The following is a 24,991-nucleotide window of genomic DNA, read 5'->3' on the forward strand; positions in this document are numbered from 1 at the left end:
CTATTTCTTGTCTGCAAGGAGGCTAATATGTTAAAACAAAGGTCAAGACTTTGAAATCTGGGTCTTCAATCTTAGATATACTAAGTAATCGGAAATGATGCAGGTTAGAAAATGGGCACAAGACAGCATGCAAGGAAAGGGTGACAGGAATGAATCTTCTCCTATTGTCACCCCTTTCTCTCCAATCTCTTAAAAGAATCTGAGAAAACAAGAAGTCAGCAGCAACATTTAGGAAAAAAACAAAATTTATTTGCCAGATAACTCTGGGCTAAAAAAGCCAGCCCTAAAAAGGACACACTTCCTTCCTTCCACCCCCAATTAAATAAGACTTGGATTAAACATGACAGTCACACACACTCCTCCTAACCTCTTGCTGCCATTCATTCACTTCCAGCATTAAAAAAAACCCAAAATAAATCACATTACACTTCATTATCTATATAGAGAATTTCTCACCCAACTGCTTTACGCGCACGCACACACACACAAACACACACACACCAGTCAGGCACAGAACTTCATTCTCAAGAACGGGTGGACAGAAATCATGAGTCAGTGCAAGCCTCTTCATGACTAGCCACACCCTGAGAAAGGGTAATTGGGCCCTTCATGTTTCTGAGCACAGAAAGAGCAGACCCTGGAGGCAACACGCAGACCTTCCATTCTGTTGAATAAAACCTGCCTTGCACAGTAAGCTTAAAATAAAAGCTGGCCCATCTATAAAAGGCACTGTGTATACCAGTCACAGAGGCCAGAACAGGACTAATAAAAGGCATTTTTAGAAGTTTGCAAACCTTCCCTACTTTCTCCAGACCTGCCTTCAGCCTCACCCCCACAATAGCAAAGTATGTTTTCTGCCTTTATTCAGAAGAAACAGCAACACTTTCCTCTCCACAATGAGAACAAGAGAAGAGACATGGTGACACATCAGGATAACTATGTTCAGGTCACAGCTGAACAACTGGTACGCAGAGTTTTTCAGGAAAGTGTGGTTCCATGATGCCTAAACAAGAAAGAGCCCAATGGCATCTTAAAGGCCAACAAATTTATTGTGGAATAATCTTTTCTAGAGTTCAGCACACTTTATCAGATGCATGGTGTTATCCTTAACTGGCAAATACACACACACAGAAAGAGAAAGTACAGTAGACAGATACAAATGGAATAGGCCAAGGGGAAATGTTACTACAAGGTGAGGCCAGAAGGTCCAGCAAGGAAAAAGACAGCTGTGTCACATTACAATACAGAGCATGAAGATCAAGGAGATATGCAGTCAAAAGAGTAGGTGATCCAATCAGACTGGGCACGACTCATTTCCAATTAGCGATGATCAGGTAAAGCAGTTGAATGATGTACAAAAGCTCATGAACTGGGACACAGTACTCTCTGTAGTGAGCTAACCACTCCCAGTCTCTGAAGGCCATGACTGAACCTGACACAACTGCACATAAATAACAACTCAGCAGCTCCACTGTGGAGTTTCCTGTGAAAGGTTTTTTTGATTAAGTATGGCCTCTTTCTGCATAAGGTGACACACCCATCTGGGGTGTCCTTTTGTCACTGCATCCCCCCACGCTCCTTCTGCACCCTTACGTGTCTATATCTGCCAGTTGAGGATGACACATTGAATTCATGAATTGACAAAGTGTGCTCTGGCCCATAAAGTGTTACATTGCAATAATTATGTTAGCCTTTAAGGTGCCGCTAAACTTCAGTGGCTTTTTGTTGCAATAGTAGTAATATGCTATCTACCCTTGAAGGCAAAGGTGCACCCTTTGGTATGCAAAGCCAATCTGTGCAAATGACAGGCCGAAGTTATTATGGGACTGAGGCTCTGCTGATTTTGGAACTGATCAATATCCTAATAATCAGGTGGCAGCCCCAAATTTAATAATAATAATATAATATACAGTATTTATATACCGCCTTTCTTGGTCTTTATTCAAGACTTTATTCAAGGCGGTTTACACAGGCAGGCTTATTAAATCCACACAGGGATTTTTACAAATTGAAAGAAGGTTCTCTCTTTCAAGAACCACCACATTCAAGGTGTTACACTCCGATCTGGTTTAACATTCTGGCCTCCATCCTCCCACGCTCCGAGCAGATGGAACAGCTCAGCTGCAGCTTGCCAGCTGCTTCAAGGTCGCACGGTGCCGGTGGCCTTGAACTGGCGACCTTGTGGATGTTAATCTTCAGGCAAATGGAGGCTCTACCCTCTAGACCAGACCTCCTGCCCTCTAGACCAGACCTCCTGCCTAATGTTAGCAAGCACTGCTACTTAGAAAGTTTCTTAACTACACTAAGACATTTGGCAACTGGGGGCCCAATTGCCAACCAAGCTTTTGGCAGGAAAAAAAAAAAAAAACCAAGAAGGGTCCTTTTGACAATACAATAGGAAAGAGCTGTAGACCACACAGCAAACAAGCATACTGTCTGGATACAGGGATGCACCATTTGGATCTCCAGGGAACGCCACTACATACTCAATGGCTTCCACTCATCACCAGTTGGTGCCTCTTGCTTGCTCAATGGATGACACCAAGGCAGTCACCAATACTGTAAAACAAAGGCTCTATAGCACTTAGACCAGGGGTGTCAAACTCGTTTCATACAGAGGGCTGAAGTTAGCATTCAGGGCTCCTGCTGAGGGCCAGAAGTGATGTCATTAAGCAGCTAATGGCCAGAAGCCAGACCTTGTTCTCACATAGAAACTCATTAACTGCAAATGACAGAAGAGAAAATACGCAAATCTTGATCATATTTCAAGATTTGGGAAAGCCCAATTTTTATGTGGACTGCCATTTCAGCGGTAACACCTCAACAGCTGAGAGCCTGAGGGCTGGATAAAAAGCTTCTGGGGGCTGCATCCAGCCCCTGGGCCTTATGTTTGACACCCCTGACTTAAGACTTTTAGGATGTTGCCCATAAAATAAGGCAGAACCACCCCCCACTAGGCCAACTGACATTCAGAGCAAAACACAAAGCATCAAAAACTCTTTATGCTGCCTTAATTTGTATTGTGGAGGGGGGGGCAGCAGATGAGGGGGCAATAAGTATTCTAGGAACAGCATAGCATTGTCACACTCCGGAGCTTGTTCCAAAGGCGGCAGAGAGCTATGAGAGAGCTTACCACAGCTCAGATAAAGAGTCCAAGATTTCTTTCTACACATGACAGTTTATCTTGACAGATGGACTGGCAATTACATGGACTTCATTAAATGTTTTCGAATGGCACCCTTCTCAGTTTGAAGCACCCCTTTGTGGGATTTGGCAAACAAGATGGAGGCTTGAGGCACCTAATAATCCACCAAGGTGTTGAATTGGAGCTTAGGTGAGATCTTCTCAATCCCAGCAAAGGCCCATTTGTACAACACAGTGACTGGAGCAGGCCAGATGCTTCCAACAGAATCAACATGGTCCAACAAAAGTGTGGGGTAAGAAAAAGAGTCCCAAAGTGCTGGCTGCCTGTTCTGCAGAGATGGCACTAATAACCTGATTGAAGGCTCCTAGGAGAGTAGAAGTCCCACTGTCCAGAATAAAAGCATGACAGGTACATCTCAGCACAGTAATTCAGATTTTCTACAGCAGGGACCAAGCACAGCACTTGGGATATGCATAACAAAAAGGAACTGTACTGTGGCTACCTGAGGCCTAGCCCCATTTGATGCTCCTTCACAAAGTCAGGTTTTGCAAGGCTTCCTCATGGAACAGGGCCTGCCAGAATCAAGTTGTAGGCATCTACCATCTGCTCTTGCTATATGGAGATGAAGCCTGAAGCAAAAGAGACAAGGATACAGACAATAGGTTTCCTTCAGTAGAAAATAATCATAGCAATAACACAGGTCTCACCCACACTCAAGCCACTGTACTAAAATGAATTCCAAAGTGCATATGGGAGAGCTGTATAGAATTACCTTTCTGCACTTGCAAGATCAAGAAAAAAAAGCTATGTACAGAATAGATGAGGGGGATAGAAAGGTAGGGACTCACACAGCAATCCTAAACATGTTTCCTGAGAGCAAGTCCCACTGAAAAAAGTGGAACTTACTTCTGAGCAGACATGCTCAGGATTTCATTGTTAATGTATTAGGAGATGGAAATGGGCTGGCAGAGTCCAGTTATCCCCTAAGTCCAACTCCTATGGCTACATCTAAACTAGCCAATGCCCAGCACAATACATACCTGCCCACTCTTTCCATCTTTCTGTGCCGATGTCTGCTTGTTTTGTGAAATGTAGGCATCCTCAGCGCGCAGTGTGGAATTGGCACTGCTCATCACTTGGCTGTTGGCTGTGGCACGAGGGAGAATGACATCATAGGGGCCCTCTGACTAGAGGCAAGACAAAAAATGGGGGGGGGGTAAACAGTAAGAACTGCAATGGCAGCAAAGTCAGGGATGGGAACAGCCACACATTCTTCAAGCAGGTTGACATAAACCAAACCAACATTCTGTGCGTATCCCAAATGTAGTAGATTTCTTTTTAAATGCCAACATATGTATCTGCCTGTGGAAAAGCCTCTTAGGCCGCAATCCTAACCAACTTTTCAGCACTGACATTAAGGGGAATGTAACTCCGAGGTAAGGGAACAATCATTACTTTACCTTGAGGAGGCCTCCATGACTGCCCCTCAACTGCAGGATGCAGCACATGCCCCACTGGCACAGCTATGGCAGTACTTGAAAGTTGGTTAGGACTGCACCCTTAGAAGGCTTGACTTTTCCCATTTCTATCACTGAAGCATTTTTAGGTTAGGTTGTAACCCATCTATTTTGTGTGCTCAATACCAAACTGTGTTACCAAAAGGGCTGTTTTGGTTTAGGGGAATTAGTACACTACCCTTTTTGGAACTTCAGGATCACAGGCTAGATAACAAGATGGCGTAATGCAGAGAAATTCCCTTTTTAGCTTAAAGAGGAGACTGGGAGAAAGATAACTTTTTAATACAAGATTAGATTTTTATTACAAAAGCACAAAGGAAAACATAATGCACATTTCTTGGTTCTAGTACTAGAAAAGTGTAACCTAGCTTTATGGCGGTTGCATGTGGCATGTATTTGGTGCATCCGAGGAAATTAGGAAAAGGGAAATTTGTAGGGAAGGATTTTAGGGGTCCCTGGTCTGCTAAATCCCGTTGCTAACTAAAGATGGGAAGAGAAGGGGAAAAATAGGTGGGAAAGAATGAGGGGAAAGAGTTCCAGAATGCAAATAGTTACCTGTCCTGAAAAGCAGTTGGATGGGGGATGGAGAGTCCTATGGAGAACCCTCACAACACAGATGTGTTGTGTCCTTGGAGAGAGAGAGCACATGGTCGGAGCCCTCTCTTACAAGGATTTTTTTTGTCACCAGCCCAGATGGGCTGGGTGCTGAGCTGGGGGAAAACTGCCACCCACCAGGGTGTTTGGGGTCAGGATGTCCCTTATCAGCGAAATTCAATGTGTCTAATGGCTGGCTTCCGACCTGGGGGACCTTACACAATAACCAGTAAATACAGCAGCTCAGGAAGGCAATTCAAATTTGCATAGAGTACTTAAGCAGTGATCGAATTAAAACAATACAAGAATAGGCGATACTTAAACAATGATTTAAGATGCTAGACTTCTACCTCTGGAGGTGCATGTGGACTTGTTTTGCATACACAGTGATTGGATCAGGAGACACTTTTGCATATATCTCTTAAAACAATACAATGCATACATTGACCTACAGGGAAGTGGGGGTTGTGTAATCCATGTGCTTGTGGCTTGACCAGGTTTTTTTGGAAATTTGGCCTGTGTGAGAGGTTTTTTTTTTTGGCCTGCATGATATTTTAGTCCATAATAACATAACCAGATATAAAATCACAACTTAAAAGGAAAAAGGGGATTTTCATGTAACAACTGTTTCAGATTTAGATACAGTTCTGTCAATGATATTATATTATATTTTATACAATATATTTACAGTATATTTGTAAAGTATATTTCACAGTAGATTTGTAAAGGAGAGGGAAAGGGAACAGAACAAGCACAGGGGAGATTGAGAACATTTATATTACTGGATTTGCTTTTTATTTTGGTACCTAAAAAGACACTATTTGGGTTGAAAGAACATCATGTGCTACTTTTCAACTTGGGTCTGTCAGCAGCAGGTTTCAAAAATATAAGAAGATATCTTAACACAGTGATGGTGAACCTATGACATGAGTGTCAAAAGGTGACACACCACAACATTTTGGGTGACCCGCCAGTGTTCAACACCCGACAATTATGCTTGTCTTACTTGCATTTCATTTTGGTAATTGTTTGACATTTCTTTATATAACTCATAGCATTACACATGAATGGACTGTATTTTAAAAATATAAATGAATATGTAAAAGAATTGTTTCTCTTTTGTTTGGGGGTGGGGAGGTGATAAACTAGCAGAATTAAGTTAGGCATTTTCCAAATTTTTGGCACGTCAAGCCCAAAACGTTGGACATTACTGTCCTAACTAGCTTCCAGTCAGAACCTTAGGTGTATTTCTCTTGGGGGCACAAATATGCAGGTGCTTGTGGAGGTATAAACTTCTTGGGATCTGTCTTCCCTGAACTTTCTTTTTCCTTTTCACCTATCACAGTTTGTGAACTTGTTTCTGGGCTGTACCACCTCAGACAGTAGATAGGGCTCACAAGATTTAATGTTCCTCCATATAAAGCTAAACTTCCCTGCACAGAAGAAATTAACATGTCAAAAGAAAGAGTTCTAGGCTTGCAATTGGAAGAGAGGCAGCTAGAAGCAGCTGAGGGTGAAAACTGACAGCCCAATCCTATGCATGTCTACTCAGAATTAAGTCCCATTTGAGTCAATGAGGCTTACTCCCAGGAAAGTGCAGATAGGATTGGGCTTTGAGGCTGCAATCCTACACTTACCTGGGAGTAAGTCCCATTGACTATAATGGGACTTCTGAGTAGGCACGCATAGGATTGGACTCTGCATCTCTCTCTCTGAGCAGAAAGAGGCCTGCCCCCAAAGACCTGAGACAATATGTTTATATCCCATGTTACATACAGATTACTTCTGCTTATCCTGCTCTCTTACTTGGAAATAACACATAAAATCATGCTTTGACACCTCAGGTGAAGCCTTCACCTTTCTTCAGGCTGCCAGCCTCTTCTGCTAAAACACCATGAGTATCATTTTAAAACCTAGTCATATGCTACTCAGGAAGCTAAGGTATAGTCAAGTAGGATAAGCAAAGCAAACACAACCACACAAGCACTTACAGGTCCTTTGTGCATGAGAGCCATCTCTGTGGGTTGGTACACACTCGTCAGCAGCTGCCCGTTGTATCCGCTATATGGCGAAATAGGCTTTTTAGCTGGAAAAAAGAAGCCACAGAACAACAACATTTACACACACAGCCTCAGGCACTTCAGAGACAAAACTGGTATCCAGATGGCACGTAATAAGCTGCCAGAACCAGAGAAGAACCTCTATCAAACTGTCAAGAGGCAGAACAGCAGAGGAACAACTGCACAATATAGCGACAACATAAAATTAAGTCTCTTCCTTCTCATCCCATGAAATAGCTACTCCTAAGGCTGCAGATGCTTCCTGAGGAATAAGTCAAAGATTAATTTTTAGAAGTTCTGGGGGACAGGATTGCCATCGTTCCCACTATTTGTAAAGTGGGACTAAGGCCTGCATGCAGGTATAATAGGTACCATGATACAGAAGAGACAACCTGGAGGGGATTTGAGGTTGCAGGGTTGGAGTTTACAGGAAAATCCTCCTTTTAAAATAAGATAGTCCTGCCCTTCCAGATCTTCCAAAAATGGTAGAGACAGAAGGCTGCATTCAAGTGCCCTCAGATGTTGGAAGCAGAGAGCAGTACACATGTAGAGGCACTCATGCACTTAAGTGGAAATTAGTCAGGGCTCTAAGGGGTGTGGAGAAATTGCACTCAGAGCACATGAAACAAGCACATCTCCTCCAAGCTCAACCTCCATTTGGATCCTTTAAGCAGCTGGAGGGACTGTCTCATCACCATCAAAAGGATCATAGAAAGGTGTGATTGGCTTTGGAGGGGACATGCCTGAGGCCACACATTCATCCTGATCCCAAGGATCAGCTCAACAAATCTTAGCATGCCATCCCACCACGCATTCACCAAAGCACATTTAGATAACCATGAATTACCATTGAATTCAGTTGTGGACCTACCATTAGGTCTCATGGGGCAAAAGCGAGCACCAGGACCCTGCAGAAGCTTCTCTGAGACTCCCGATGGGGGTGGAAACTGTGCTTCCAGTTTTCTAGAAGCATAGTTTAAAGTGTTGGGGAACCTCACAGAGGTTTCAATGCAGGCGAAGGTCGCGCAAGGCTCCGTGAGCTTCCAGTGAGTGGGGGGGGGGTGGATTTCTGCACGGGGGGGAGGTGGCAGTAGCCCTCAGGGGGCGCCATCATGGACCTTTGCCCCAGGTGCGGGGCTGAAGAGGACTGCTGCTGATTGAATTATCTCATACTTACAGTCAGAGTTGTCATCTTTTTGCCAGCCACCTCCTTTGCCATTAACAGACCTCTGATACACTGAGTTTACATATGGTGAACGCTTGATTTAATGGACTTCAATTTAACAGACTTCAGAAATAACATGAAAAAATTTTCATGTATGTTTTGCACATGCCCATGTGCATGGTCATAATTCAGATACATTTAATGGACCATTGGCATTAACAGGCACCCCTCCCCCCATTAGCCTGTTAAAATCGTAGGTGCACTTTTCCAGGCATGGATATAAATGGCAGGAAAAGATTCACTTGGTACATGTCTAGGTGTCTGGTTGTTTTCAAGGCACAGGAGCATTGCCAGTGAAAATGGTGATAACTTTAAACAACTGCCTGAACTTCAATGATATTAATGGCTATAATTCACTTTGACTCTTAAAAAAAACACAGATGTATGCACTTTATTCAGTCATAAAAATTATAACTGGGAGAGTAAATATGTCAGGTTCTTTCTCTATTGTATATTGCATTTCATTTCACATGCCGCTAAGAGATTTCAACAGCCTTCACCTCTGTTCACAGATAGCTTTAGGAAGAAGTGATCGTTATATTTCTTCCATGCTGTTTCTTGCTGCTGGAAGCAAAATGGGGAAGTACTAAGTAATCAATGTACCCAAGTGCATGAGCTATCAAAAGCCTGCTGGGGCTTTTGTTTTTGAAGCCAGCCATAAAACAAAACCTTGTTTGTGCGCGACTATAGCCAAAGTAGATTTTAATGAGCATACTGTGCTCAGAGACCTTCCCTAAACAAGGAAAGTCCTCCAGGGTTTATGGAACTCAAGAAGTAAAGCTTGTGGTCATGAAATTCTTGGCAGCCATAAAGTTACATGTCTATGTTTTAGCCAATCAGGTTTCTCCACAAGGAACTGTGGGCCAGCTCAGGTTCTGAACTGCATGTGACATGGCAGCCATCTTGGTCAGTATTGTCATCAGTTGCATAAGGGATTTCCACAGCCAGTTCAGGTTCACTGCTTGTGCTGTAACCCAGTCTTGATAAACATATTTGTAGTCTTCTGATGGAGTAACTAAATGAAAGCACACTGTCAACTTGCAGTGGACTAGTATACATATCCCCCACTGACACTGGTAAATTAAAAACAAAAGGAACAATCTTGGATTGATGCAATGTCGGAAATAAAGATAGCCTTATTTATCCAGAACTAGGCATGGGAAAGGAGATTGCAGAAGTACTCGGAAGTCCCAAACAAAGAAGGAACACACAGAGCCTGTTCTGTAACCTATATGAAGGTTCTTCCAATATAAAGTGGTGGCATAACGAATTCAGTTAAAAGACACTGTGTATAGGAGTAAGAGAGGTCAGGAGGTATAAGGATGACAGAGCCAATTAGGCAATTCTCAAAGGTTGTGAGTCACAGAACACCACTGTGATTTGCATCACATGGAACAATGAACTAAAGATAGCTCTGTTTAGCTAGGCTTTGCTCTGCTCTGTTCATAGGTCCAATGAAGGATGTTGGGGCTTTATTTTGTAGGGGAGAGGATGCTTCTCACCACACAGAGAAGGTTACAACATCCTGAGCATGTTTGTCAAATGCCCACCCCATTGATTCCTAAGAAGCCCACTTGGGATTCCAGTCCATGATTATTTTAACCAACATGCGTCTATTTACATTGCACGGAAATGCAGCTGGGAGCATATTTTCTTCCACAGGTGTGGTATGAAAATGTGTAGTCATAGATGTGAAATCTGTTTGCACATGATGCAACTCTGGTGGGGAGTATCACACGGGGGGGGGGGAAGCCCAGAAGTACACTGTGAAGCCATTTGTGAAAAAATTCTAGATACTTTGTAGCTAACCTCATGCCAGATGTCTAGATGCCAAAATAACTGAGATGAGAAACAAGGGCACAGGACCACAGGCCAAAAAGGAAAAGTTCCAACAGGGCGTAGCAGTCCATGTAATAAGCAGTTCATGTAATACAATTGTGATCCCAACATGTTTTGAGAAGTAGCTCTCCATCAGGGGAAGAAACAATTGTAACACAAAGATCATACTGCTGAATGAGTGGAGCCCTTCTGTGAAACTATTTCATGCCCAAGCAAACAGGATTAAACCGCAATAGGTAGTCATTCTATGTTGCCAGTCTGGTCTGACTTTTCCAATAAAAAAAGCATATAAGAAGGTGCTTCCCTTGGGGCCTTTCATTCTCCACTTGTGTGCACTCATTACTTTTGTCACTTCCTTTCTTTCTACTCTAGATATGCTCATTCTTTTTTCTTTTTTTTTTAAGCTCCCTTTGGAGAAGGGCAGGTAGGACAGCGTTCCACTGGCAATTATGCCTGCAAAAATAATTGACTTTTCTGAGATTGTTTTATCTTTCACATCTATATGGTATTTTGTCAACTTCCATTTATCGGAAAGCAGAGAAGTCTCTTTGTGAATGCTCCCCAAAGCTCTCTTTCCTGCTAAAGGAAGAAAGCAAGTCACTACATGTGAAATACAGGCAAATTGAGAAGGCATATGAAATGTCTAGAAAAGTGCTAGAGGCCCTGCAGGAAGCAGCAAAGAAACCAACATCCCGCAAGGTTCTAAAGCAGTGGTTCCTGAACTTTTTAGCACTGGGACCTACTTTTCAAAATGACACTCTTTGGAGACCCACCTAGCTTTACACTTTTTTTTTTAAAGTTTCACTTTACCAGTTACTCGTTTCAGTTGTATCCTTTTTACTATGGGGGGGTGCCTTCTGGAGTGTTTATTGAGCACCATGTTCACCAGATTGGAACTGTTCTGGTGGCCTTGTGTTCCCCTTTGTCTGGCCTTTGCCAAGAGCCAAAGCATGATCATCTACTCACAAGTAAACATGCACATGTGGCTCAGTTTCCCTTTCCATAGGGCTCAATATATTTTCCTTGTCAGCTATCAGCTTTTCAGTTTCGCATCCTGACCCACAGTTTGGGAACCACTGTTCTAAAGGTTTGAAGGCCCAGCACCACAGGAAGAGAAATAACGCATTGTATTCAAGACACTTCCTTTGCATTCTCACTGCCCATCAGCCACCTAAGCGTTGTCCTTAAGGTTGCATTTCATTCCCACTGCAAGAGTGTCTATGAAAAAGGGGTGCTTGTGTTCCTTTGCCCTTAACAGCCTGCCATGTAGAAATCAATGCGTTTACCTGCTTAAAGGCACAGGATCCGGGCAAGCAAAAAGCTGACAAACCTGTGTGCAAGATTGCTTCTACTTATAGAACTATACTGTGCTCCTCCTCTCAGTGTTATGGGAGGTGAAAGTATCAGAAGGTTTTGTGTAAGGGATTTAGGTGCAGTCTGCGAGTGTGAGATGGACAACCAAGAGTAGAGACTAGGTAGGTCAGAAAGTGGGTTGACGTGAGATTGTCAGTACAAGAAGCAATGGAAGAAATTTTCCTTCTTGACCTGGGAAACAAGGTTCTCATTTATTCATGACACGTATTCCATACTTCAGTCAGAATGTTCAGTATGGCTTTAGCAATGCAACAGCATTACATGTCTTTTTTTAGACCAACTCTGAGCCCACCAGCAAAGAGTTAGTTGTTGTCACCCAGCCTAATGGCAGATGTTTAGAAAGGGGGGAAAAACTCAAGGTGACTCATTTACACAAACACACAAAAATTCCATGTGGGGTTTGCCATCTCATCCAGGTCTGCATAAATGTCCTCTATTACAAGACAACTAGGGGAAAGGGAACCATCAGTTTGTTTTACAAGAGTTCTGATTCTTGTGAGGTAATTGAGGCTGTAATCCTATCCACACTTACCTGGGAGTAAGCCCCACCGACTAAATTGGGACTTACTTCTAAGTAGACATGGCTAGGATTGTGCTGCCAGTTTTAAAAAATTACCAAACATGTAAGCAAACCCATAAATCTTACATTTGCAAAGAAACATGCAGGACGACACATACAGCTGATTTTTCAACTTTCAAAACAGGGTTCTATTAATCTTCAAGTCATCATCCCCTGTCCCCAATACTTGCCAAAGAGGGAAATAAAGCCAAGAACATTAGGAACGATTGTCATATTGCTCTTATTTAGATCAAATTCCTGAATGTATGTCATTAGCAAGGACAGAAATGCATGGTGTTGTCTTGAAACACGGTGTTATGAAATGTCTTGGTGTCCTTGCTAATAACATCAATTTAGGAATTGCTGTTCTGTTCATACATTTTGAGCCAGGTGTCTTCTCTGCAAAGTCTGCTTGCAAGACTAGATCTGACCCATTTATCAGGGTTAGCAAAGCTTATCTGAATTTGCAAAGTAGTCAAGTTCTCACAAGGGGTTTGGGTTTGATCTAGCAACTCTAATTCTGTAAGTCTTATTAAATGCAGGTGTGACTGCTCAGGTAATCCAGTTACAGAGAGATCAACTATAAGTTCATGCCATATCAATTAGAGAAGAATAGATACTGTCTATAGAATAGTACTGTCTACAGCAGTACTATAGCCTAGAGCAGTACTACCCTACTTTTACTGAATCTGACTTATGATACAGGTGTCAAAGTACGAGACAGTGCTACTCTTGTGCATACCAAGGGCACAGACAGCTTTTCATACAGGCTTGCTGCGAGTCTACCAAGCTGATAAGCAGGGACAAAACATAGAAGAATAAGGGCCCAATCCTAACTTAGGGCCGAATCCTATTCAATTTTCCAGAGCAGGTGCAGTTGTGCCAACGGGGCATGTGCTGCATCCTGTGGTGGTAAGGCAGTCACAGAGCGCTCCTCAAAGTAAGGGAACATTTGTTCCCTTACCTCGGCACTGGGTTAAATATCCTCCGCTGATACATTTGTGTCAACAGCATGTGCATTGCATCCAGAGGGTGACGGAGCTTAGGATACCAGCTAACACAAGCACTGCCACCCCCTCCTTCCCCCATTCCACCTCCACCCCTGTCCTCCTCCCTGTCCCCACCCATAAACAACTCCCCTCTCCTTTGCCTCTCCTATTCATGCCACCCCCTGTCACCAGCTGCTGGCAGGAGGCCTCCCGCTGCCTGCCACCTGTGCTAGCAGACTCATTAGGTGTGCCAGCAGAACACGTGTTCCACCAACCGGCTGGCCTGTTAGGACTGGACTGTCAGTCTGACCACAGGCCCTCAATCCCTTTCAATTTCCTGTCCAGGTGTATCAGAAAGTGCTTGTGCTCTTGTGCTGCAGTTTGGCCACTCATGGGATATATGTTATGTTCTAAAAGGCTGGAACATGAAGGAGAGCAAACCCAACTGTTTTTAAAAACATGATCCTAAAGCAAACCTTGAGATTTTCATTCTCACCAAGAAGCAGAACTGAACAGTTTCAGCAAGGAGGGCAATGCAGAATGCAATTCCCCCACAAACCTGATTCACACAATATACTTGTACACACCTATTGGCAGTGGAACCACCACAGCTGCCAAGCTTGGACCTACCTGAAGAAGGTTCATCCATGGAGAAGGCCTTGTTCTCCACAAACATACTCTGAGATTTCTGTTCCTTGAGGATTGTTTCATATCCCACCCCTCTGGTGGGGTAGACATCATCCTCATAGGTCTGCTCAGGTCCTGGTCTGACCAATTGTGAAATCTCAGGGATGACGTAAAAGAAAACAAAGACACAGGCATTGGAGACAAGTGCAATGGCCAGCGTGGGGTCATCCCATGTCGTGCCCCCTCTCTTCTCGTTGCCGTAAACATACATAACAATCCACACAACCCAGATGACTATGGAAAGGGAGGTGGTGAGAAGGACAAAGATGGCATGTTTCCTCCAGTGCTTGTAGCGGCCACACAGGACAGGCCAAGCAGAAACGAAGGTAGCCACTTGCAAGAACATGACATAGATGAGTGCCATGACAAAGTCAGCGTTATCCACTTTGCAGGGGTGCTTGGAGGCACTGTCGTTCCTCACCAGAGTGATAATAAGCCACTCTGTATTGATGATGACCTCCACCAAGACGAGGAGCAAAGCTATGCCAAAGGTGATCCACCCCCGGGGTCCATGATTCCGTCGGGCAAGGAAATTGAGGCAGATGGAATGGGCTGCCAGACAAGAGAAGCATATGGCAAAGAAGACACCAAAAAGAAAGCGGCGTGAGGCACACGTTGAAAAATCTTGCTTGACAATGAAGGCAAAAGTCAGGCAGAAAAGCCCAAAGGTGCCCAACAAAAGGAAGGCTTGAGTCCCTATTAAGCTCTTCTTCCTGTGGTCCTGGACAAAAGGCACACTGGCCACTAGGATGACCGTGAGGACAAACGTGGTCACAACGCCAAAACTAGCCACCGCCTCCAGCACGACGCCCCAGGTTGCTGACAGGTCACAGAGGTTGTAGTAGAGGGACTGCAAATCCTTGCCACACCCAGGTGGAGGAGAAGTCCCTTGAGCCAAGCACGCTTTGGTATGAAGTACTAGGAGGCAAAGGCAAGGCAGTAGTGTCCTGGGCCCAACCACCATTTTGGAGAGATGGCAAGTATCCTTTGGCACTTGGGGAAGGAACTAAAAAAGACAGACAGAAAGGGCAAGGTTAGGATCTGTATGAAAAAGCACAATGTGCAGGGCCAGAGAGTGCTAAACGAAAGGGAAAAATGACACTGAATTCCACAACATAAGTATATATACCTAGAGCAGCTTAGCAAATATTTGCTTATTTTGCAACATTTGGAGAGGCAAAGAGCTATGCCAGGTGCTTAACCTCTACTATAGGATCATGACTGCCATAAGAAATAATTTTTTTAAAAGTATTTTGTACCCAATAGCAAATTAAGTGCATGCCCAGTGCAATAGCAGAGTATGCACAGAATCCTGGCTACCTGGAGCTTTTCCACTCAGATATAATGCAAGTTTGCAACCCTTTTACAAGAAGGTTAGGAGGACTTCCACCAAGGTTAGGAGGGCTGCTACTATCCTGTGTTGACTGTCAGTTAAATTCAGATATCAGAGTATCATTAATAGTGGTGCCAAGATTTCATTTTTAAAAAACAACTCCTGTAAAGACCTATGCCGAAAGGCCAATCTACATATTACCAGCAAGTTCTGTAACTGGATCTCTTGGATATTTTAATGTTTACATTAAAGTTCCACATTTCAGCAAAGAGCAATTCTAGCATAGTGGTGTTTTCCCTCCACCATGCTGTTTTCCAAATCTAAATTGGGCATACCATGCCCCATCTGCTGTTAGACTTACAGAGGTGAATAGCAGCCTGGGGGGTGTTAGTTTGGGGAAAGAGCATGAGCAGGAAGGGCTAAGCACCCTGCCCCCCCCAACATTGCTCCTCAGAAAAAAAAAATTGAGAGCTCCCCTTTCCCAACTGCTTTAAAGCAAAAAGTAAAAATGTCTGGAGATCCAGTCACAGATGCCCCACATAACGTGTAGCTTGGTCCTGAAATGTCCTGCCAATTCAAGTCACTGCTTGAAGCCACTGTTGGTTTACATAGGCCAGTAGATATACTTGATATAAAACATTTCTTTTTATGTCTATCCCACTAGATTTGGCCTTGCCATGAAGCAAGTTGAATCAGTTATGTGGAGGTGGTATCCTTGGAAGAGCAGTGAAAGATGAGCCCCCAGACTGCCTGTCCTTGGCCCACTCCAGCCTGCCACTGGGGGCTCTGATCCACTTTTGACTTACTGAGAGCTGCTGTAGCTCAAAATTGCTTCTCCTTGCTCCATTTTTGGGAACCAGTTTCTTTCCTTTCTTTCCCCTCTTTTCCCTTCAGAACAATGAAACACGCAAAAATCCCAGAAACCTTGCAACAACAATCCAGAGGACAGCAACAGCTCACATCCAGAGGTTCCTCTCACATCCAGCTTAGAACCGTAAATGTCTCAGGGCCCAATCCTATCCAACTTTCCAGCGCTACTGCAGCTGCAATGCAGCCCCAAGGCTAGGGAACAAATGTTCCCTTACCTTCTGGAGGCCTCCATAGCTACCCTCCCACCACAGGATGCAGCACACACCCCATTGGCATAGCTTCACCAGGGCTGCAAAACTGGCTAGTATTTGGCCATCAATCTACAATTCATTCCCCCCATCTCCACCCATAGGCAGTCACTGGAAGCAGCTGCCCCCATGTCTTTAGAAAGCCTCAGAGTTGGACAGAGCAAATTACTGTAGCAATTGGCTGGCAGTGGGAGCTGCTTCCATTGCCTTCCCCCATTCCAGTATCCAAGAGAGAGGCAAAGCAAGCAAGCTATGAGGCAGAAGGAAGTCATCACAGGCAAACAGGTTGTCAGGGAGTAGAGATGGGGCACTAGTAACTTGCATAGTTACCCTCCCTGCCTGCAGATCTGCTTGATTTACAGAATTTAGAAAGCTTCGGTGTATGCATGATCTTATAACAAACTATAGCCTCCTTATAATACCCAATGACAAAGCATCCAAGAAAAGAAATACCGTATAGGAAAGACACAAAAAGAGTATTGATATCAGGGTCAATAAGCAACCCAACGGAAGGGGCCATGATCTTCCTCGCTTTCTTGCAGAGTGGCTGACCACTGAAGTCTAAGAGACGAAAGCTTGCTGAAAAGTGGTTTGACTGGAGCGAGGAGAAAGGGTCATTGAGCTGTGAAAACGACTGGGTTACTTTGGGCATCACAGGGCTGGCCCATCCACAAGGCCAACTGAAGCAGTTGCCTCAGGCAGGTAGTCCTGTTCTGGTTCTGGTCCTGGCCAGTCTATTTCTCAGCCCAAACGACTTCATAAGAGTTGTTGTAAGGATAAAGGGAGGGGAAGAACATGCTGCCCTGAGATCCTTAGAGGAAAGGCGGGATTTTAAAAAGGGCCAGAGAGGCCAATGGGAGGACCTTCATTCCCCTGCTTTCTTGTTCTGCTAAGCTGCAGCATAGCTAGTCATGGATGAAACCTAAAAACAGGGCAGACCACATGGCAGTTTCTCTTCTTTAGAAGAACCATTCCTCACAAGGGGGCTGATGGAAAATTGTTTCTCAAAACACTGTCACTGTGGTTGGATTTTTTTAAAAAATGAACAAATCAGGATTTTTTTTTTTCCACTGTGAAACATTTCCCTGCCCAGCCATGTTCCCCTGAGAAGGAATCAGCACGCTCAGACTGTTGGCCTTCCTCTGGCTGCCACTCAACACTTCTTGGTTCCCAGGCTTAGAGGATTCCAGATGACTTCCTAAAGAGAACTCTCTCACATGCTTCCAAATCCGCTTGTTGTGCGGCCTGGATCATGGGCTAGTCCCTGCTTTGGGGGACTGAGGCTTTGTACTTCAATGTGCAACAGTTAGTTTGGCTTCAGCAGTCTTTTTTATTTGGGAAGACAGCTCCCTGAGCAAGCTGTGAATGTTGGCACTCAACTTTTTCGAGCACGTTCAGTGTGGGTTACCATTGCATGCACTGACAGGGGGTTACAGCTGTCCATACATACCCAAGTCCATACCTTCAACATAGCTGTCCATGTCCATAGCACATACTCTGTTTGCACAAGAATTGTCTCCAATCCCAAGGTTCATGTCATGAGACTAGCTACCTGACTGGGCCCTCTAATTCCTTTGGGTTCTCTCCAAATGTTTTTTTGTTATCTCTACCAAGATATTTTAGTCTTTCTTCCTTACAATTCAGCCTGTTTTCTGAACTCTGTCATCCAAGGATTAACACTAAATCCTTTTCATGTCAACTCACCTATATATTACCATAAGAATCTTGAGAACCAAATGCTGTGATGTTGAAGGAACCAAATGCATTTGCAGTACACTATAAACTGTGGTATCTTGAAGCAAGGATCCCACAGAAGCCTGTTTGACTGGCTTAGGTAAAGATCTCATTGTCAGCTTCTTTGGTCCAAATTCACTGCAAGGTTTCTCACCCAAAGGCTGAGCGGCAGCAGAGCTTCCACAATTCCAAACCACCAGGTTGTACATTACATGGGGGGAAAAATCCTGCAAATCTAAGCATGTATGTATTTTTAAAGATTGTAGCTTTACTTCTGGCTTTGAAAACATTGACACTATTTGCCAGGTGCTTAAAAATCAGAGGGGAGTGGGGCCTCTGAGCAGTGACTGAACAACAGCGCACTGCACCACATTAACTCCCTGCCTCATGTTCAACCACAGCACCTTATCCTTTAAGAGTTGGTCTCTTTCCGTTCAACACCTAAAATCAAAAGGAGGGCTGGGGGAGAGGGAATTAGATACCACAGTCAACTTTAAGCTTCAGAGATTGTCAGACTGCCACTTTATCACCTTTTTTGGACAAAGGCCCTGTGCATTTTCTAGTTGCATATCAGGCAAAAACACAAGAGCCAAACTTCCTTGTCATCTCCTGCACCATGCTAAGGAAAGTAGAACCTGCTGAATTTCTGTCTGTCATACAACTGTTAAATGCACAAGCCCTCTATCAGAAAAGTAGAAAAAAGCATGGTGGCAAGCCTTATGTCACATGAGCTACATCATTCTGGTTTCAAGGAGGATCATCTTGCTACAGAGGAGAACTACAATTAGGCAACCTTTACCCAGGCCCAGTTTTAGCTCCACAAGCCTGTAATTCTATGAAAGTCAACTTGGGTGCTTGTATGACATTTTCCTCCAAGTTTACATAAATAGTGCGTAATAGGCATTTTCTGCAACCAAACTTGGATGGTTTTTATGATGTGGAATCTTAGACTCCTTGCCTAGAGAGCTATTTCCTGCCTCAAAAGCAAAAGAGTGCTGTCTGATGGGGTAAGCTGGCAGAGCTTTAGAGACACACTCACGTGCTGCCTTTTGAATGTAGGTGCCAAACCAGCTTGAACAGTTACTCCCTGTACAAAGCAGCACATGGTGGTTACTGGTGGTTTCATTTGGGAGTCAGATGACTGGATGTCATCCCATATATCTCATTTCAGGTCATGCACTCCAAGTAAAATTCTTCCCTGCAACATCAACTGGATGGGGCTTTGTTTTCGTGCATGTTGGTTTCTATCTCAGACCCCACAATTTAGCTGTTTAATCATTCCACCACCGCCACCAAAAAAAAGAGACAATACATTTGCAAGTACGTCAGCTTACATTAAGAGACATACGCAAGCCTTCTTGGTAGTAAAGAAAACAGCTCAAGTATTGGGTTTTGTTTTTTTTAAAACACATGATTCCACAGTACACTCCATTATCTGTATAGGAAAGAACCATGCTCCAGAATGTGGAGTTGCTCACTGTGGCAATGGGTCCCACCCTTACATTTTTTCTGCATGTGGAATAATAGCTGCACTTCATTTGGGAAAGCAAAGATTTCTGGTATGGCTTAATTCCACTCTGCAGATTCTTTCAAGCAGCTATAAAAAGCTAAAAACTTTCAGGAGGTGTGCAAATGTATTATCTCTCTCATCTTTAGTGTCCATTTTATCACTCCTCTAAGGGAGAAAGCCACAGAATGGAAACTTTTGAGTCACTCCAGGTTTCAGACGCTATCCACGCCAACATCAGGAAGACTGCTGACCCTGAGAAATGCCTGCATGTGATACCTCCAATCAACTAGTCACGTGTGTCACTACACATTCAATTTGACTCTCAGCACATCTTGAGAGTTTTTTCTAGGGTTTCCAGAATCCAAAAAACTGCAACTTGCCTGCAGCAGCAGATATACACAATCAACCTGCTATACAACCCGAGAGCACTCAGGCTTTTCCAGTGGATTTCCAGGAGCGATTACCTGTCAAAATGCCAGTCACACAATGCACAGTACACACTCCCAGTTCCCCATTACTTACTCTCTGTATTCTATCATTGTGACGATCTTCCATTCTGTGATACATGATTAGACCCTACCAGGGAACTTCTTGTTCATTATCTTGCTGTATCAAGGCAAGTTTGGATCCTATGCCAGATTTATGCAAGATTTTTCCTTGCTCTTTTTTCCAGTCCCTGCCACAATGTCCACTACCGCTTCCCTACCTGACAGACACCATTTTCCTGCACATGCAAAAGGAACGAGAGGTTCCCAATGCGGGCTTTCCCTGCCACCTATTTTTTTCTTATACCACATTCAAGCTGAGTAATTGCTCAGCCTTGTTGTGTAGCGCTCAAGGTTGTTTTGGTTTAATCTAACCTGGTATTCACATCTAGGGATGTGTGATAAAGCACATGCTTTGCCTGCAGAAGGATGCAGGCATAATTCTGGGCATCTCTACTTTAAATGATACCTGGTAGAAGGAGTCTGTAGAGAGCAGTCATTGGCACTGGCAACTCCTGGGGTACACGGCCCAGTGGTCTGGCACAGTATATAAGGCAATGTCATACATCTACATTTTCCAATAGTTTCTAGGAAACTCCATGCGGCATCAAGAGGCTTGTGATTGAGGAGGCAAGTATCAGGCACTAACACAATTCTGATACCTGGTTTCCATGCCAGCTCAGGAGGCAGAGATCATTTTATTACACATTTCCGTTTTGCTCATGTCCTTTTTCTACATTATATGAAGGTAGGTGTCTTGAAGACAGCAAAGTAGGTGCCTTGCATTCATACCTTATGCACATTTGTATTCACACTTCAGAAAGTAATTAGAAAAGCCACTATGCTGCCATGGGCAACCTTCTCTCAGGACAGTAAATATGCTGTAGGGTAGCCCAGTTAGACAAGAGGCACAGAATGTCCTATTATATACATGATTCACTCTCTGTCAGGATGAAGGCTGTATTACTAAGGTAGGTGAAAGTGGTTACTGGATCTGTCTCAAGAGATTTAGATGATTCCAGCTAAGAGTGTAGTGCAGGCAGGGCAGGAGGGGGCGTAAATGGCAAGAGGAGGAGGAAGCAATGAGCAACTATTTATCTTGGCTCAACAGGGGAAGAAAGTGGCTTAGAGTGTCAGGGGATGGCTTAACAGCTGATCACACCAATCAGTCTCACTGAGACACAGAACACCCAAATAGGGAAGCTCCATTTCATGCAGAGTCAGGTAATTTGATCCCATGCGTGCATACTCAGAATTCTGCTCTTCCAGTTCAGTGGGGCTTACTCACTAGTAAATGTGCATAGGATTGGCCTGTTAGTCACCTTTGTCCTGTTGCAGGTAAAATGGTGAAATACTAACAGAAGACCATAGGGCAGATCAATAGCAAAGACAAAGAGAAAATTCAAGAGCAGGGATGTGACAGGTGTGTGTGTGTGTAGGGGGGGTTATATCATAGTCCTCACCATCATAGTTGACTGTTGCAAGCAGGAGATGGGCAGCCATCTCTAACCTGGCCCAAACTAAGTAGAAAATAATTTTTAAGATTCTAGAATTTATTTTGGAAGAAAGGTTATCTGTCTGAGGCCAGTCTTCAAGAATTACAGTAGAAAAGGATTTTCATACAAATTTCTTTAAAAACCAGATCAAAAATAAGTGGGGCTGATTATTGGAAGCTTGCTCTGATGGGCAAGGCTTCATCTGAGGGAAAGAAAAACAGTGGAATTCTGGCTTATTCTGTTTATTTAGTTCAGAGGTAGGCACTGAATGAGGTTGAGAAAAGGGCTTTTGCAGTCTGCAGTTTCTCTCCCATCTTTAGCATGGAAAGTTATTGCACCCCAGTCAGGAGTCCAAAATTCCCAAACTACTTGATGCTGTCTGTTCTATTTGCGGAGGATGGGACAGAGAATAAGTCTTCTGCCTGGCCTCTTTGCATCACCATCCCAGCCCAAACAAAGGAGATCTACATACTAACAAGATTCTTTCCAGGTGTCTCTCAGGCAACATTTCCCTTCCAAGCACTGAACCCAACCAGGTAGCAAGTTTCTCAGTGCTGTCAGCATGATCTGCTCCCATGCTTCCTTAAGAACATGTGATAAAACCCAAGACACCTGATCTTGTGTTTGTGTCCTGTTTTTTCCCCTCCAAGAATCTCAGGATGGTATTCATGGGGATATCCCATTTTATCCTCATCATATACTGGGGGGAGGGGGGAAGAGTCAGTGAGCCAGAGAACTTTGTGGTTGAACAGGGATTTGCATCCAGGTCTTTCTGGTTCACATTCAACAGTACACCATGCTATCATACTAGTCATCCACTCTTGCTTTATTTCCCCTATTCCAGTCATTAAATCCTATAGAAAAACCCCAAATCAGCATGGCCAGGTAGCATTTCCAGATCCCTTTGTTATTTTTGTAAGGCGAACTGCAACAACAGTAGTTAACCAAAGAGGAACACCACATATTATGCCTTGCAAATTTCTAGTCCTAAATCTCCTCCCCAGCTGCTTGTTTGCTTGCTGAAATCTGACCTTTTAAAGAGAGAGGGGGGCGATTTGCCCTCCTGTTTAAATAACCCTCCTGAAAAATAATACTTAGACTAGAGTGAGGTTCTCCTTTCTACGTTTTTCATAAGGGGGGGGGGGTTGTCTTTGTTAAAAAAAAAAAATACACAAGCCAACCCTCAGCATCACGTAAGGATTTGAAAAAGAAATGCCTAGAGCAGGGAAGCTAAATCTATACACAAGAGATTAATAACAATATTACATGCAGGTTAGAGGAGAACAGCTGTATCAAATATGTCCAATATGATATGTACATGCCTTAAGCTATATGGTGTGATGGTCTCCAAAGCTATATCGCGTGAAGGTCTCTGAACCTCAGAGTTCCTTCTAAGCTCAGATTGCTAAGAAGGAAGGAAAAAGTGCTCCAGGGCTGAGACAGGGAGGATTCATGGTATAGGCTGGCAGGACTCATTTCCATATGCCTAAGCGCTTTGAGAAAAAAAGACTGGGCAGGCAGGGAAGAAGGACTGTTTCTAAGTGCACATCTTCTGGGGTCAAGGAGGTCAGGAGAGGTGGAAGATCCCAAACTTTTGGGACGGAGGGAGGGTCAATGCCTCCACCGGCGATCTCCCCGGGAGCAGATCAGGCACACGACCACGTCCCTTGACCGAGAAAGCAGTGCGGGGGGTGGTGCCGCTTACCTGCTGGAGGTAGAAGGCGCGCTCTCGCCTCCGAAGGACAAAGCCCGGCAGTGCCACGCGGCGTGCCCGGGACTCCGAGCCAGCACCGGGAGCCTTCCACCAGCCAGATCCGAAAGTTGAGGCTGCTCGCAGGCGCAGGGGGCGTGCCGCGCTGGGGGAGAGGCGGAGGGAGGGGAGCGGTGGAGAAGGCTCTTTCTTCCCTCGCCGCCTGCTCCTGGGAGCCGCCAGCCTGACATCACCGTGACATCAGCCCCCATTCAAGGCTCTCGCCCAGCCCTGTGCAACCCGATTGCAGGCTAATCAATCACCCCGCCCCCTCCAAACCTGCCCTGCCTCGAAGCGCCAGGCTCGCCGACGCGCAAGGTCCGCCTTTGTCCCTGCCCAGGTTGTTTCCCCCTGGCTGGAATTCCGCACCTGGTTTGGGGGCTGGTGCTCCCCCTCTCACATCATAAGGACATGAGAACAGCCCCGCTGGATCAGGCCATAGTCCATCCAGTCCAGCTTCCTGTATCTCACAGCGGCCCACCAAATGCCCCAGGGAGCACACCTGATAACAAGAGTCCTGCATCCTGGTGCCCTCCCTTGCATCTGACATAGTCCATTTCTAAAATCAGGGGGTTGCACATACACATCATGGCTTGTACCCTGTAATGGATTTTTCCTCCAGAAACTTGTCCAATTCCCTTTTAAAGGCATCCAGGCCACATGCAGTCACCACATCCTGTGGCAAGGAGTTCCACAGACCAACCACACGCTGAGTAAAATATTTTCTTTTGTCTATTCTGACTCTCCCAACACTCAATTTTAGTGGATGTACCCTGGTTCTGATGTTGTGTGAGAGTGTAAAGAGCATCTCTCTATTCACTCTGTCCATCCCCTGCATGATTTTGTATGTCTCAATCATGTCCCCCCTCAGGCGTCTCTTTTCTAGGCTGAAGAGGCCCAAACGCCGTCCTTTCCTCATAAGGAAGGTGCCCCAGCCCCATAATCATCTTAGTCACTCTCTTTTGCACCTTTTCCATTTCCACTATGTCTTTTTTGAGATGCTGTGACCAGAACTGGACATAATACTCCAGATGTGGCCTTACCATAGATTTGTACAACGGCATTATAATATTAGCCATTTTGTTCTCAATACCTTTTCTAATGATTCCAATCATAGAATTGGCCTCCTTCACTGCCGCCGCACACTGGGTCGACACTTTCATTGACCTGCCCACCACCACCCCAAGATCTCTCTCCTGATCTGTCACAGACAGCTCAGAACCCATCAGCCTATATGTAAACTTTTGATTTTTTGCCCCAATGTGCATGACTTTACACTTACTTACATTAAAACGTATCTGCCATTTTGCTGCCCATTCTGCTGGTTTGGAGAGATCCCTCTGGATCACACAATCACTTCTGGTCTTCATTCACTCTGCCTCCTCCTCTTCCTCCTCCCTCATTGTCCTGTCAATTCTTCAGGGGCTGCAAGCCCAATGCAATACTCATAGGTTTTCTAGGGGGCCCTCTGCGTATGCCCAGAGGCCTTTTACACATTTAACATTCCCATTGTTGTTGCTATTCTGGGATCAGCCCTGGTATCACAAATATAGCCCAGATGTAAACACAATTGTAC

At 44.4% G+C, this 24,991-nt stretch overlaps 1 protein-coding gene across 1 annotated transcript; it reads right to left on the bottom strand.

Moving 5' to 3' along the window:
• Nucleotides 1-227: 227 nt before the first annotated feature.
• On the bottom strand, nucleotides 228-23,563 carry GPRC5C (G protein-coupled receptor class C group 5 member C). Its single transcript, XM_066617735.1, has 5 exons — nucleotides 23,371-23,563; nucleotides 13,933-14,995; nucleotides 7,248-7,342; nucleotides 4,186-4,332; nucleotides 228-3,774 (listed from the first exon to the last, which is right to left on the bottom strand). Exons 2-5 carry the CDS (start codon nucleotides 14,951-14,953, stop codon nucleotides 3,742-3,744), a joined length of 1,296 nt encoding a protein of 431 aa, XP_066473832.1. The 5' UTR covers nucleotides 14,954-14,995; nucleotides 23,371-23,563; the 3' UTR covers nucleotides 228-3,741.
• Between the last annotated feature and the right edge of the window lie 1,428 nt (nucleotides 23,564-24,991).

This window comes from Tiliqua scincoides, chromosome 2 (genome assembly GCF_035046505.1).
Source record: "Tiliqua scincoides isolate rTilSci1 chromosome 2, rTilSci1.hap2, whole genome shotgun sequence".
Taxonomy (NCBI): Eukaryota; Metazoa; Chordata; class Lepidosauria; order Squamata; family Scincidae; genus Tiliqua; species Tiliqua scincoides.